A 13,303-nucleotide genomic window follows, 5' to 3' on the forward strand; every position below is an offset into this window, starting at 1 on the left:
TAACTTCACCCCATTTGGAGCTATAGGAATATACTGGGAAAGGCCAAATGCCAACAACATCTTTGGTCGTTTTGCGAGACTGAGCACACGCACAAAGACCAGACAGGTACGCATCAACTCGTCTAAGCTCAAGTAAGAAAATATGTCAGTATGGAAAAACGGTGGCCTGTTTCTTTAAGTACATAGAGAGGATGGAAAGGCTTGAGTCCAGACCTCAGGAGATCCAGATCTGGACCCAACGGTTCTTCATAAAACTGCCTCTTAACCAGTGAAAAACAAATTCTCATCTGCCGTATTTTGTCTTGGTAGTGCATTAGTTATATTTGCAGTTGAAAGCATTATTCACACATCAGTAAACTTTCACTGTGCAATGTTTATCCAAGAAATTTGCATAGAGTGGGAATCTTGTTCGCTACATTGCCGTTACTATGGCCCATATGATCCCTCAGGTATCCCCCGATGCACATTACCTCATACTGAATGTATAATGTGGCATTTGAAGTCACTGCAGCAGAAATTGCATTGGTTTTATTTGTCAAATGAAAGAACTAAAGGTAATAGTGTTCTGTATTATGGATGTGATAAACCCAGCGCATAGCACAAAGTAATAACTGTCAGTGGGAGAGATTACTGTCTACCTCTATAAGCCCCGGGATAGTGCCGGACTGAGCCGCTATTTATTCTGACAGATTTTCTCAAAGTAAATCAATGCAACAAAAGTAGCATTTGAAAAAAAAAAAGGCTTTGACAGGAGAAGAAGTGAAAAATAACAAATGGGATCAATAAAGAAAATAATTTATTTAAAAGGTAAGGCTTTGTTCATACATTATTTTATTGTGGAGGGGATGAGGTAACGGGGCAAAAAACTCCATCTACTGCTGACTTTTGTTACTGCCTTAGGTCAAAGTGTGTAGTATGTAGTCAGCATTTACTCATCATTTACTTATGCAGTATATGAATAGTGATGAAGTCCAGATTCAATAGAAAAATACTCCTATAGACTGATAAGTTTAGAGTAGCTTGATAGCAGAGGTCAAATTAACAGTGTAAATATAGTGCACAATTTGTCTTTTCCGTAAGCCATCTTGAAATTCTAAGGTTCATGAGGTCCACATAAATAAACTTGCAACGTCCAACTCCTGCCGAGACAGTTTAGTCCCAGCCCGTCTCCCACAATGTGGATTCAGCCTCTTTTCTGTAGTTCACTGAAGACTCAAGAGTTCAGTCCTTCTTATCCTGGCGACTGCGCTGCTGCTCTTGATACTCCCTGGAGTCCTCCCAGGGACGAGGCCCGCGGATGTTCTTCCACTCTTCCAGATTCGCCTCCTTCATCTTCTGCTCAACATCACAGGGAACACAAGATGACACAGTCTGTTTTAAACAGTCTACAAGGATTAGTTTTGTTGAAAATATACTTGAACAAAGCCTGCACAATATATAGCCAAATGGTGTATGCCAGATGTATTCATTCATTTAATATACCTTTCACAGTTCTACTGCATAGCTACTCAAATAAAAAGGAATCAGGGCTCATTTTTAGTAAACCAAACAGATGTTTATTGGTCATATGAACAAATGGGATGTAAGACGAGACTTAAAGAAGCATTAAGTTAAAATTAGGCTAAATTAAGTCATGCTCAAAGACAGCTGCAGCTGGAGCTTTTACACAGATTATAACTCCTAAAATGCAAATCAAATGTTTCCTGTGACTTGCTAAATGAGTGTCACCACACACATAAGGTATTTGGAAAGAAACTAGTCTAGACTCAATATTTGCATAGCTTGACTGTGAAAGGGGAAAGCTATTTATGAATAAACAATTTTGCATGGTGTAAACGTTAATGGCATATTACACACTGTTGTGCTGGTAATTAGACATGATTTATGAAGATATTTAATATCCAGTTCTTAAAAGCCTAATTATATGATGCATATCCTATGTTATTATTGACACTTTCCTGAAAAATACTTGATGTGGTATCATCAAATATTAGCACCACATTATATGACTCACTGCTGCACTTAAACACTGTGAAAACATCACGCCTACCTGTTTGAACAGTACATGTCACTTCATATGGTTTCCATGACATTTAACTTGGAAAATAAGCTACTAACATTGGTTGCTTATTTCAAAGAGAATTAATAAATTGTAGTGAAGGAGGAAAAAAGATCAGCACAGCTAGGCCCCTCCCAAGAAAAAATATCAATCGCTTAGCACCGAGTGTGTGTAACGTCTCGGGCTCAGCCTTTATCAGTGATGTCTGATGATGAAGAGCTGAGCCCGAAACATTACACACACTCGGTGCTAAGCGATTGATAAGCTACATTACAAATTATTTTTCCAGAGAGTTACCGGGCTGTGTGAATCTTTTTTCCTCTTTCAGCACAAATGTTTTGGATCCAACACGCCTATTAGTTAAGTGGATGTGCACGTCTTTTGATTGATAAATTGTAGTGACGCATCAAGTATCTGTGACTTTAAGAATGAAACAACAAGACATGCTGAACAATATATCACTAAAACAGTCAGGCCAGGTCACTTAAAAACATGCTCAAAGTCCATTTTAGTTACCATTCTCCTAATCCACGGCAATAACAGTAAAACCTGTATTTAGTAGCATCATGAAGCATGAAGTATTGGACCACATTCATCCCTGGGGTATATACTGTCTCTCACCTCGTACTGTTCCTCCAGCATGTTGGTTTGCCTCTGGACATTCACATGGGCCTCCAGCTCAGGATCCAGCTGTGACAGGAGCAAAGAGATTCAAGTCAGGTTTAGGTCAACAATAAATATCAAAGCAAGCAGACAGGAGACGTGAGAAGAAAAATACATGTTGAGAATAGTCAATATGAGCTCCAAGTCATTATAGTTTTACCTTTGAAGTGTTTTCAAAATGTTCTGTTATGAATAAATGATGGCTTGCCGAAGTCTGAGTCCAAGCCTCAAAATCACTGAGATATTTTTCAACGAAAACAAATGCACACTTTCTTTTCATAAGTTCAGATCAGTGTTACATCTCTGGTTTAGTCCTGGTTTCAATGATTCATTAAAAATAGCAGGTCTGCAGTTTCTAGGGATTCCAATGGCGCCGTGTGTGGCTTGCAATTCAAATGGATTTTGCCCGAGAATAGGTCTGAAATGAATCCTATTCTGAATCATTACTTTTAATGAGTTCTAATATTTTATGGCACTATTGCTGTGGTTACTCAGAGTGACTGATGACTTTCATAATGCCCTGATTGATTTTTAATTAGACCTACACCGAGATATCATCAATTATTTGTACAATATGTAGCAGCCTTCACCAAAAAAAGAATTAATAGCCCAGTTAATTAATTCACCTCGTATAGAAAGGGTGTTTCTGCTGCTAATGGGAAAAAACAACATCAAAAGCAACAGATTATGAAACACTGTGTGTGCAAGACTGTGGGTGACGACAGCGTATTATAGGAATATAAATGTTTACGGGCATCAGGATATAGTACCTGTACAAGTGTATAGAGTTTGGGAATGTGATGTCATATCGCTAAGCATCATGGGATAAGCAGCAATTGTAAACTAATGGAGATTTTAAAAGTTGAAATTCCAGAGTTATTGTTCACATTAAAACACTTGGACAGCACAGTGAGTTAGGTGTATTTACCAGCAGTAACTCAGTAGTTAATGGAGTTGTTCCATGGCTTTTTCCCACACTTTTTATACTGTTTTTAGCTAATGTTAATCTATGGAAATGTATGCTAACAACTGCAAAGATGGCGGATCTCCATGGTAACTGTGTTCCTTTTATGATACCTGAATACAAGGCTTGCATGCTCAATGTGAGAAACAAAACTCGATGCTATTATGAATTATAGATGTGACCACCGGGTGGCGCTTGTATACAGATAAATGATGCATAGCTTAATCTATTAAACTGATTATATTTATTTTATTGTTTTTTTTAAGCGGTATACTCACCCTTTTCCTGTGCCTCTGTGCGTCATATCGGAGTTGCGTGAACTCTTTCAAACCGAAAGAGCCTCCAACAACCAGCAACTGCAACAATAATAGACACATGGATATTGGATTGATTTTGCATAACTTTGAAATGAGCCTATAGCAGCACAGGGGTTGTGATGAGGAAACTACATGTGTCTTTGCTGATGTAAGATGCTGCTACGGACAAATGCCATTAAGGCTTAGATTGATCTGAATAATATATATAGTTGACACGATAAAGATCCCAAGATTGTTTTAACCTTGGCTTGCCAGCACATGATGATTACACGCCTTATTGATCCACATCCACCTTATGAAATCAACAGTGGGCGGCATTTTCGGATAACATTACAGGTGTTTCAATGGTTGACACGAAAAACAAATGAACTCACCATCATCGGGATTCCATATCTGATAGTTTTATTCCTTTGTAAAGCCTTTAAATTGAACATTCTTCTTCTTTATTGGTTAATTTCATCTCGTACTTGACAGGTCACAGCCGCTTCCTGAATGTGTCCGGTTGGATAAATCGTCCGGAAAGAATTGGGACAAAGACTATAGTTCCGACGTGGGAGGGAAAAAAAAGTATCGCGAGTGTTTGCGTTACTACTGTTTATCTTTTTACAGTCAGTGACCATGAACCTCTCCAGTTCGGCTTTATCCAAATCTAAAAGGCCAGGGTAATGCCTCATTTTAAAGCTAAGGCCTACAAAACTCATCTAAATTACTCTTTTTCTCGCATTGTAGCCACTTTGCCGTCACTTAAAAGCAAAAACAAAAAAAACGCATCACTTTTTTGTTGCACTTTGTCACTTTTCCGTTTCTCTTTTGTCGCTTTTTGTCGCTTTTTTTTTATCACTTTTTTGTTGCAATTTTGTCACTTTTCTGTTACTCTTTTGTGGCTTTTTGTGTCACTCTTCATCCCTTTTTTGCCTCATGTTTTCGTCACTAATTTTGACACTTTTTTCAATAAGCCTTAAGAGTTGAACTGGAGAGAATGCACTCGGTTCAGGTGGGGGTTAAGGAGTTACCTTATTTATTTCTTATTTAAAACCAAAAAGGAAAACATGACTGACCAATCTGCCTGATATTAATGATTATTTTTCTAATTCATACATTTTCTTTTTAGATACGACTTGTGAAAGTGTAATGCTGTTAATAGAAAAAGTTGCTCCTGCCCCCCACTGGGTTCTGTGACATCATCACATATCTAGAACCTGCAACCCAGCAATAGTATACATACAATTTACAGAAATTATTGACAACATAAGAAGCATTAGTGCTGCTCAAAGGGAGTAGGAAGAAGTTAATAACTTATAAGGCCCTACCGCTCCTTGTTGGCAAAAAATGTATTAAGAAAAAAAAAAAAAAAGCTTGTATTCATGTTTCTAATAATTCTGCTTTCTTGACACCAATAACATTATAAAAAGTACAAACAGCACACAGAAAGTATATCAATTTCTCTTTATTACAATTGTCTCATATTTTCAATCAGGTGAAGAAAAATACCTTTTTTCGTTCCGTATAATAAAATATGTTAACTTTATTCATTTTTTTATGAAGAAAAAAAAAAAACAATGACAACAAGAAAATACAAACAAAAGACAAACACTTCTCTCTCCCTCATTGTAAACTTGGAGAGCTTCTGCTGCATTGCAAAACAACGGAGACAGATTGTGAGGGAGCAGTGAGCGTATGAATGGGACAGCGGGACAAAAAGATAAGGCCAAAGACGTACAAAAGAGACCAGGACAGGACGGGGCAGGAGTGAGGGTGTGTGTGTGTGTGTGTTTGAGGGGGAAGCAGGAGTAAGCTGGATGTCCCATATGAGGATGCAGAAACAGACAGAGTTCAAAGATCGCTCTCCCCATACAGAGCCGTGGAGAAGGACATGTAATCTAGAGCGCCCGGGACACCGTCAGGTCCGGTGTACGGGGCCATTCGGGCGATGCAGTAATCAGCCTGGTCCGGTGGAAGCTCCCGGCGCAGCTCATCCGCCAAAATATAGTTCTGAAGGAGGAAGAAGAAAGTGTTCATTAGTTGTACCGAGCCTTTAAATTAACTGTATGTTAATTATGTCTAAATTTATATCCTATTTCTACTGGAAAAGAACAGAAACACTCCTTGAGTCTGTTCAAATGACTGATGCGGAGTTGTTTTGATCACGATTTCAGCGTTTAGACTTATGTAATGCTTGAAATCAACAATAATGTCAATGAATTGGCATCCTAGTGAGATGATTGTGAAACCACTTGAAACCATACTAGTTATACCCGACACCATACTAAGCAAATGCATAAGTAAAGCATCTGAGCATTAAACATTATGCAAAGTGTGTGCTTTACAAAAAAATAAACCAAAACAAATAATGGCGCTGCCAATAAATACCCTACTTATGTGATAATGGTCTGCCATCTAGTGGTCGGAAAGTGATAGTGGTAGATTAAAGCAGACATGTTGCGAATTTATATAAATAAATAAAACGTTTCTTTCCTCATATGAACCAGTTTGAATTCGATTGTGTAGCTTGTACTTTAAAACCTATTTACTTACTCCAAAAGCAAACTTAAAGGGATATTTCAGGATTTTTGACATAGGGCCTCATTTCCTAGTTATCCAGAGTGTTGCTGATTTCTGGAGATATTTTTTTTTGTAATTCATAGAAGTTCTTATATTTGAAGAGTTACATGGCGCTAGGCTGGTGCAAGGCTAGCGCATTTCTACGGAATCAGCTAGCTTGCATTTAATAACAGTCTGGCACACTCCCCAGTGCACCTGAGGCAAATCAAATAACGCATGAATTACAAAAAAAATATCTCCAGAAATCAACAACACTCTGGATAACAAGGAAATGAGGCCCTATGTAAAAAATCCTGAAATATCCCTTTAATACTGACCCCACGACATATGTCATGCATAATTCACACTGTTCTGTAAAACCAGTTACCTTATCTCCTGCCAGGATCTTGAAGGAAGCCATGACTTGGTCGGCCGTGTCTGTGTCGGCTGTTTCTCGGGACATGAAGTCGATGAAGGCCTGGAAGGTGACACTGCCCATACGATTCGGGTCCACAATGCTCATGATTCGGGCAAATTCGTTTTCACCCTGATGAAAGAAAAGGCTCAGTGAAAACAATGGAAATAGTAACACGTAAGAAAGGAAGCCACAGTTTAGGTACTACCCTTCAAAGTCTATTTTGATGTATTCTTTAACTTGTGTTACAGTAACTGGGCTGTTATTTCAGTGATTATCTCCTTAACTATTGATGAACATCCTTGCCAGCTCATTGTTGTCATTCTACTCAATGTTTCTAAGTTGTTTATATCAATTAATAACACATTTAAAACATAAATAACCAGATTTTAACCAAATGGTAACAATTTGGGGATCGTTTTTCTTCTTTCCTTTGTAGGGTAGTCAAGCTAACATGGACAGTGACCATCATTACCATCATAGTGTAACTTGCATGCACATATAAAAAAAACAAAAAAAAAACATTACATCCATATTTCCATAGTAAGTGTGTTTATCTCCACGTAAAAATGCACTTTCTTCATGCAAAGTGTTGTCCTTGATTACCAGGCATACTGCACAGTACATAAACACAGACGGTCTCATAGTTGTAGCTTTACCAGGTTGTAACCCATGGAGATAAGGCAGGTTTTGAAGTCTTCAGCCTCCATGATGCCTGTTCTCTTCTACAGGGCAACACAAGGACGAGAGGAGGAAAGAAAAGTAGGATCCAAGTTGGAAAAATATGAAGAAAATACAAGGTTTAGGAAGAGAGGTAAGCAGAAAGTATATTTAGATAATGGGGTTTTGACAGATAAGGTAGAATCAGAGGAGAATACATAGGAGGGAAAAAGAAAAAAAAAAATAGACAAAAGCAAAACAAAACAAAAAAAGGCACAAGTTAACTCTTTCACAGCCGAGTGCGTCCTCTGAAAGTACCTGTGCATCGTTGGCGATATCGAAGCCCAGACTGATCAGGCAGGCCTTGAACTCTTCCGCGCCCAGTGTGCCCGAGTGGTCCTGGGTGGGGGGAGGTTGCGGGCACATCCAGGGGGGGCCATGCAGCGACACATACAGCGGTCAGTGACGTGGTGAGACAGACAGATGGCAGTAGTGGGTGGGTGTTGTGATGGTGGTTGGAATAGGGGTGCACACCATGCGAGGATATTTTGGGTGGATGAGGTGGGGGTGGGGGGTGGGGTTGGTGGCGTGGGTGAGAGAGGGGGTGGGGCATGCGGGGAGAGACAGAGAAACACAGTGCAAATCGATTAGGATTACTGGCTCGGTTCAAGGGGGCATTCAGGCGTTAAAGTGCAGAGTGCAGGCAAAACTACTGGGCCGTGTGTGAGGTTATTATCCATATCGTCAATAGCACAAGTACTTCACAACAACAATGCTTTAAACTTTCAAGTGCAAGCGACACAACTTCATAGAATATCTCATTGTAGGCCAAACTCTTTGTATGTGTGGTATGTTGCTAACCGCTACTGCTATACTCTACTGTTATTATTCATTTTAAATATCTGCACAAAGAATATACTTATTGTAATATTGTCCCTCAACTAGTAGCTATGAAATCAATTGTTCTACTTCTCCATCGACCGACAGTATGTATTATGAACCCCCTGCTGTTCTGAAATGTCACACAAGACAAGCGCTTAATGCTGCAAGCTTAATCTTAATCAAATATGAAACAGAGGTGTGTCGGTGTCTGCTGCCCCCTCCAGGGAGCCGGCTGTATTGATTAACGATAGGTCTTCCACAGCAGAGGGAGGCAACAGTGAAGCGTGGGTGCTCTATATAAAAACTCGTCCATACTTGGTGCTGGAGGGACTGAGGCTGGACCACACCATCAATGGACACAGTTCTCTATAGTGATAACATCTTAGGCTATAAACTGCACTACACTGTCTGACTTTCCTATTTCAGCTTCATCTGGCCACTGTTATGCTTACGGCATAGATTGTATCCGATAAACGCAGCTACTGTTTCCCAACCTCTGCTAGAGCTACTTTTTAGGATATATTTAGGTTCATATTATATATACTGTATAACCCATGATCCTGTAGCTTTGTGAGAGTGTAGTCTTTTCGTATGCTTGGTATTCAATTTGCGATTCATGATTAGTTGGCTAAAAGTGGTCAACTCACTCAAAATGGGCATTGTGTAACTTCAGATTTTGCTTGTTTATGTAGCTGTTCTCAGATTGTAGGGGAGCTCTAAATGGCCAGTATGCTTCTGTGTAGGGCTGCACAATTTGAACACAATTAACCATTTTAAAATTAACAACTTTACTTTCAGTTGTCAATGTTATTGAAAACAAATATTGTAAATTGGGACCAAGGTTGACACGTTGTACGACGCTTTCAACAGACAGATTACACGCACACTAGGCAAACGTGCCATCATTGTGAACAGGACTTTTCCATTTAAGAGCCCGCTCTCTTCAGCCCCTGATCATCATTCTTTTTATGTTCATACCATTATGGTATTGGGAAAAAACACTGTCCTGAGAAAAGATAAAGATCCCAGTGACATCGCTCAGACTGGAGCACCAGAGGAGAGCGACAGGGTGCAGTGTGTGAGTCCATGTGACTTTCAGACCCTCTCTGTCACACGGATCAGGTGTGCTCTCCGGGTCTCACTGCAAGTGTCTAACAGGCCGCTTTTTAACATGTCGTTTTGTCACCAAAGAGTTGTTTTTAACTTGTCAATGTTACATTATCGTCCTGAAAAAAGGGGAGTCAACAAAATGACTCCGTAGTCGTTTTCGTTGACAAAAACAACACTGCTACAACAACCTTTGCAAACAAACTAATAATGGGGTTTACAGCATAATACTTTTAAAACCTGCTAACCCTGAAGTTTGGACACATACAGTAGGTTCTGAAATGCATGAGATTCTTGCATTTGTTTAGAAGTTGACATTTCAGTCTCCTCTCAAATGGTCCCAATTTTATAACATAAAACAAATCTGATAGAAACCGCAATACTTGTTAGACTATATGAGTATACAGGTATTTTGTCAAAATTGTGCAGCCCTACTTCTGCGTTAAACTCGTTTTTAAAATGCAGTAACTTTGCAGGACTGACCCTGTCGAAGTGGTTGAAGGAGGCTCTGAACTCGTTGAGCTGCTCTTGGCTGATGCCTTTAGCGTCCCGCGTCAGGATCTGGTTCTCGATCTCGTTGATGGTTCGGGCGATGGTGGTGAGAAGCTGCTCCCAACCCACGCGGATGTGCTGCAGGAGACATGAGGCAGAGGAAAGTTTGGACAACCTTTCACATTTCACACACTGCCTGAAGGGAAACGACCATCACAGAATACGGTATCAATATTAGAGCGAGAGTCTGCTGCTGGAAATATAATCCTGTCAATGTCATAATCTTTTCACCATAGTATTGATCTATGCACATTTTAGATCATTTTCATGCCGTACAAATATACCAGTGCATCTTAATACGAACGTGTTTGGAAATGCTCTTTATAAGGCATTCACATGACACAACTTTAGTTCTGTTGCAACATTACAACATCACTTATTTAACTATGTCCTCCAAAACGAACACATATCTCATCACTTAGCACAATTATTCACCAATAAAATGTGTGAGTTTCATCAACTTACCATGGTTAGTTTTCAAGTTTTCAAGTTATGTAAAGAAATGTACCATGACTTTAGCCAGATTTGGGTTTTTTTCAGACTTCAGAGAAAAAAGGAAGTTGAGAGCGCGACCGGTCTCTGATTGGTCAAATGCTGCAGAGGTAGGATCTGAGATGTCAAGTGATCTCTTCTGATTGGCTGATAGAGGACGACATGCTTCTTTACCTTACTGATGTGCTGCAGGAGGCCATATGTAAAGTGTGCGGAAATGACCAGAAATAGTCACTTGCCCCATAAAGGGTTAATACAACTAATGCGTTATTGCGTTAGCTTTAGGATCTCTTGTGCTCTCTTGACCGTTTTACATTTCCATGTAGTGTAAATGATAAATGAACAAAAATAAAGATCAATCTCAGGGCTCTCAGGCTCTTACCTCCATGGTGTACTTGGTGTGCTTGTTGTCAAAGATGAGAGCCTCCTGGATGAGCTGGTGGTCTCCTTCTAGCTGATCGATCTTTGGTTTGTAGTTGACGATGCTTTTCTCGTACTGACGCAGGTTTGTGAGCTGGTCCTCCAGAGTGCCGTGCATTTCAATAGAGATACGGCCAATCTCCTATAAAAGAGAAAAAGGAGATTATGTTCTTCTGTGGTTTTCGTTTACATTTTAAGTATTGTCATTTTAGGTTAAGAAAAGAAACCACTAACCCCCATCTTGGTCTGTATCCAGGGCCCGATGACGTTGGCCTGGTTGGCGAATTGGACGCGTAGACGCTCGTTGTTCTGTTGTTTGGTGTGCTCCTCGATCAGCGCCTGGTCTCTCTGTGGCACCAGCTGTTTAACCTGTGTCGGGACGGGGGGCAGCGGACAATCAGCCGGGATTCAAGACACCGCGATTCAGAAGCCATTACGGAGAAAAGTTTCAAGTTATAATGAGTTCAGGGGACTTTTTGTGTCTTTCCCCCCAAAAAACTTTATGGATAATTGACATGGAGTTAAATGGAAGTTAAGGGTCACTGTTACGGAGTTTTTTACATTCGAGCAATAAACTCCAAAATTACCATACCAATATATCCAGAGAGGACCTGGGAAGAGCTCAAACTTTGGGGGAGAAATCTGCATGTCACAGGTCTAATGGAACTTCCAATTTAACGGCTGGCTTTTAGATTTGAATATTTTTTCATATTAAGAAGACAGACATTCACTTAAAGCACCCATTTCCTCAAAATGTCAAACAGTGAAAGTTGAAGGTTGAGCATAAGCTGTGTGTTAACTGCGCCAACTCATTTTATCTCTCACAATAACCCGATGGTTCAACGTTTACTATACTGTATGCACTTTTGGGCAAGTGTACATCTTTGTCTGACAGCAAAGTGAATCAGGCTCTCACTTCTGTGTTAGCAATCAATGAAAACTACATACAAGACAATCACACTTTCATGGCCATATAATGGTTATGTTGATGTTGATGTATGTTTGCTAATACCCTGTATGTATAACACTAACTCTATCTTGGTGACGTTAAAGCCAAACTATTATTTTGGAGAGTCCTACCTTGTCCCATTTGGCATTGATCTCCTGAGGGGTAATGGTTGTGTAAGGGTTGCTTCCGGCTATGTTGACGTGGTAGGTTTGGACGATTTTGGCGATTTCGTTGTGAATTCCCAAAATAGCCATTCGCTCCTTATCCGCATCTGGAAGTGTGGCCTTGAACTGCTCGTGAGCTGTGCTTAGTCCCTGTAACACAAACAGGATTGTTATTCTATTATAATGTGAACATAGAATCTGAAGTATGCAATTCGTAATTAATGTGTCTTATTTACTTCCTTTTGTTATGAGTTACAACCTATAAAACGTAGAAATCAGGACCAAAACAAGGCTAAAATATAACAAAATTAGGAAAAGTGTAAATCTTAGATGGAACACAGCATTTTTTTCATTAATTGTGGCTTCTGGCTTCTATAGACATTGCATCCACTGATTTTGCGGTAATAAGGAAATAAAAAAGATGATATAATTTTGTTAAAGGTCAAAGTCACAGCACCGACATTACTGTATGCTCCCTGTACCGTGTTGTAACGGCGTGTTTGTTCGCTCACCTTGATCTCCTCGATGGTGTGCACTATAAAGGTGTCCTGCAGGTCCTCCATGGCTCCCTCCATCCAGTTGTTGAAAGGAGCGGCTCTTTTGGCAAACTCCAGGTACAGCTGGTCAATGGTCTCCAGCAGCTTCTCTGTTCTCTGCAAACGCAAAACAACCCATGAGGAGAAGGTCAGAGGAAACACAGGATTTCATGTGAACAGGACGTGAAGAGAAGCGGCATCGGTTTTGATGGAAGAAATCCCGGTTATCTATTCTAAGAAGTGCTGCAGCCTGCCTTGGAAGTATGTCCTATACACATAAGCATTCAAATATACAGCTGTGATTATTATTACTATTAATATCACTTTTTACTATCTTACACTCTAGTTACCTAAACATTAAAGAATACTTGGTTTATCATAGCAACAAATCATCACCTTTTTATAACTTTCGCTACAATGGTACACTCCTGGACAACTGAGAGCTTCTACGGACAAATACTTTTGTACCCATACAGTATATAATAGTGGTTTAGTGGTTCATGTTTGTGTCGTCCAGAAAAGTTCCCTTTAGGACAGAGTTAGTATTTCATAACAAAGTGTGAGAGAGAGTGCAGCTAGTTT

The 13,303-nt window shown here is 39.8% G+C and overlaps 2 protein-coding genes across 5 annotated transcripts in view; both read right to left on the reverse strand.

Moving 5' to 3' along the window:
• Positions 1 to 779: 779 nt before the first annotated feature.
• On the reverse strand, positions 780 to 4,514 carry cox16 (cytochrome c oxidase assembly factor COX16). Its single transcript, XM_079573667.1, has 4 exons — positions 4,378 to 4,514; positions 3,965 to 4,042; positions 2,681 to 2,749; positions 780 to 1,335 (listed from the first exon to the last, which is right to left on the reverse strand). The coding sequence occupies exons 1-4, from the start codon at positions 4,435 to 4,437 to the stop codon at positions 1,222 to 1,224; spliced, it is 321 nt and encodes a 106-aa protein (XP_079429793.1). The 5' UTR covers positions 4,438 to 4,514; the 3' UTR covers positions 780 to 1,221.
• Positions 4,515 to 5,455: 941 nt separating this feature from the next.
• actn1 (actinin, alpha 1) overlaps positions 5,456 to 13,303 on the reverse strand; it is a 56,481-nt gene continuing 48,633 nt past the window's right edge. Inside the window, exons 14-22 of one of the 4 annotated variants that reach the window (XM_079573635.1) lie at positions 12,698 to 12,838; positions 12,153 to 12,335; positions 11,307 to 11,441; positions 11,035 to 11,214; positions 10,092 to 10,238; positions 7,938 to 8,018; positions 7,619 to 7,684; positions 6,933 to 7,091; positions 5,456 to 5,995 (exon numbers count right to left, since the gene is read on the reverse strand). In XM_079573635.1, the coding sequence (XP_079429761.1) occupies positions 5,837 to 5,995; positions 6,933 to 7,091; positions 7,619 to 7,684; positions 7,938 to 8,018; positions 10,092 to 10,238; positions 11,035 to 11,214; positions 11,307 to 11,441; positions 12,153 to 12,335; positions 12,698 to 12,838 (1,251 nt within the window). In that variant the 3' untranslated portion in view covers positions 5,456 to 5,836. The remainder of the gene's footprint in view (positions 5,996 to 6,932; positions 7,092 to 7,618; positions 7,685 to 7,937; positions 8,019 to 10,091; positions 10,239 to 11,034; positions 11,215 to 11,306; positions 11,442 to 12,152; positions 12,336 to 12,697; positions 12,839 to 13,303) is intronic. The other 3 variants (XM_079573634.1, XM_079573637.1, XM_079573636.1) reach the window with 3 other exon arrangements.

The sequence above is a fragment of the Gobius niger genome (assembly GCF_951799975.1).
Source record: "Gobius niger genome assembly, chromosome: 16".
Lineage (NCBI taxonomy): Eukaryota > Metazoa > Chordata > Actinopteri > Gobiiformes > Gobiidae > Gobius > Gobius niger.

Coding starts and splice junctions, on each gene's coding strand:
- cox16 (XM_079573667.1), bottom strand. CDS start 4,437: ATGTTCAATTTAAAGGCTTTACAAAGGAATAAAACTATCAGATATGGA. Junction 4,043..4,377: donor GATATGGAATCCCGATGATG/GTGAGTTCATTT, acceptor TTATTGTTGCAG/TTGCTGGTTGTTGGAGGCTC. Junction 1,336..2,680: donor TGCTGGAGGAACAGTACGAG/GTGAGAGACAGT, acceptor GATGTTGAGCAG/AAGATGAAGGAGGCGAATCT.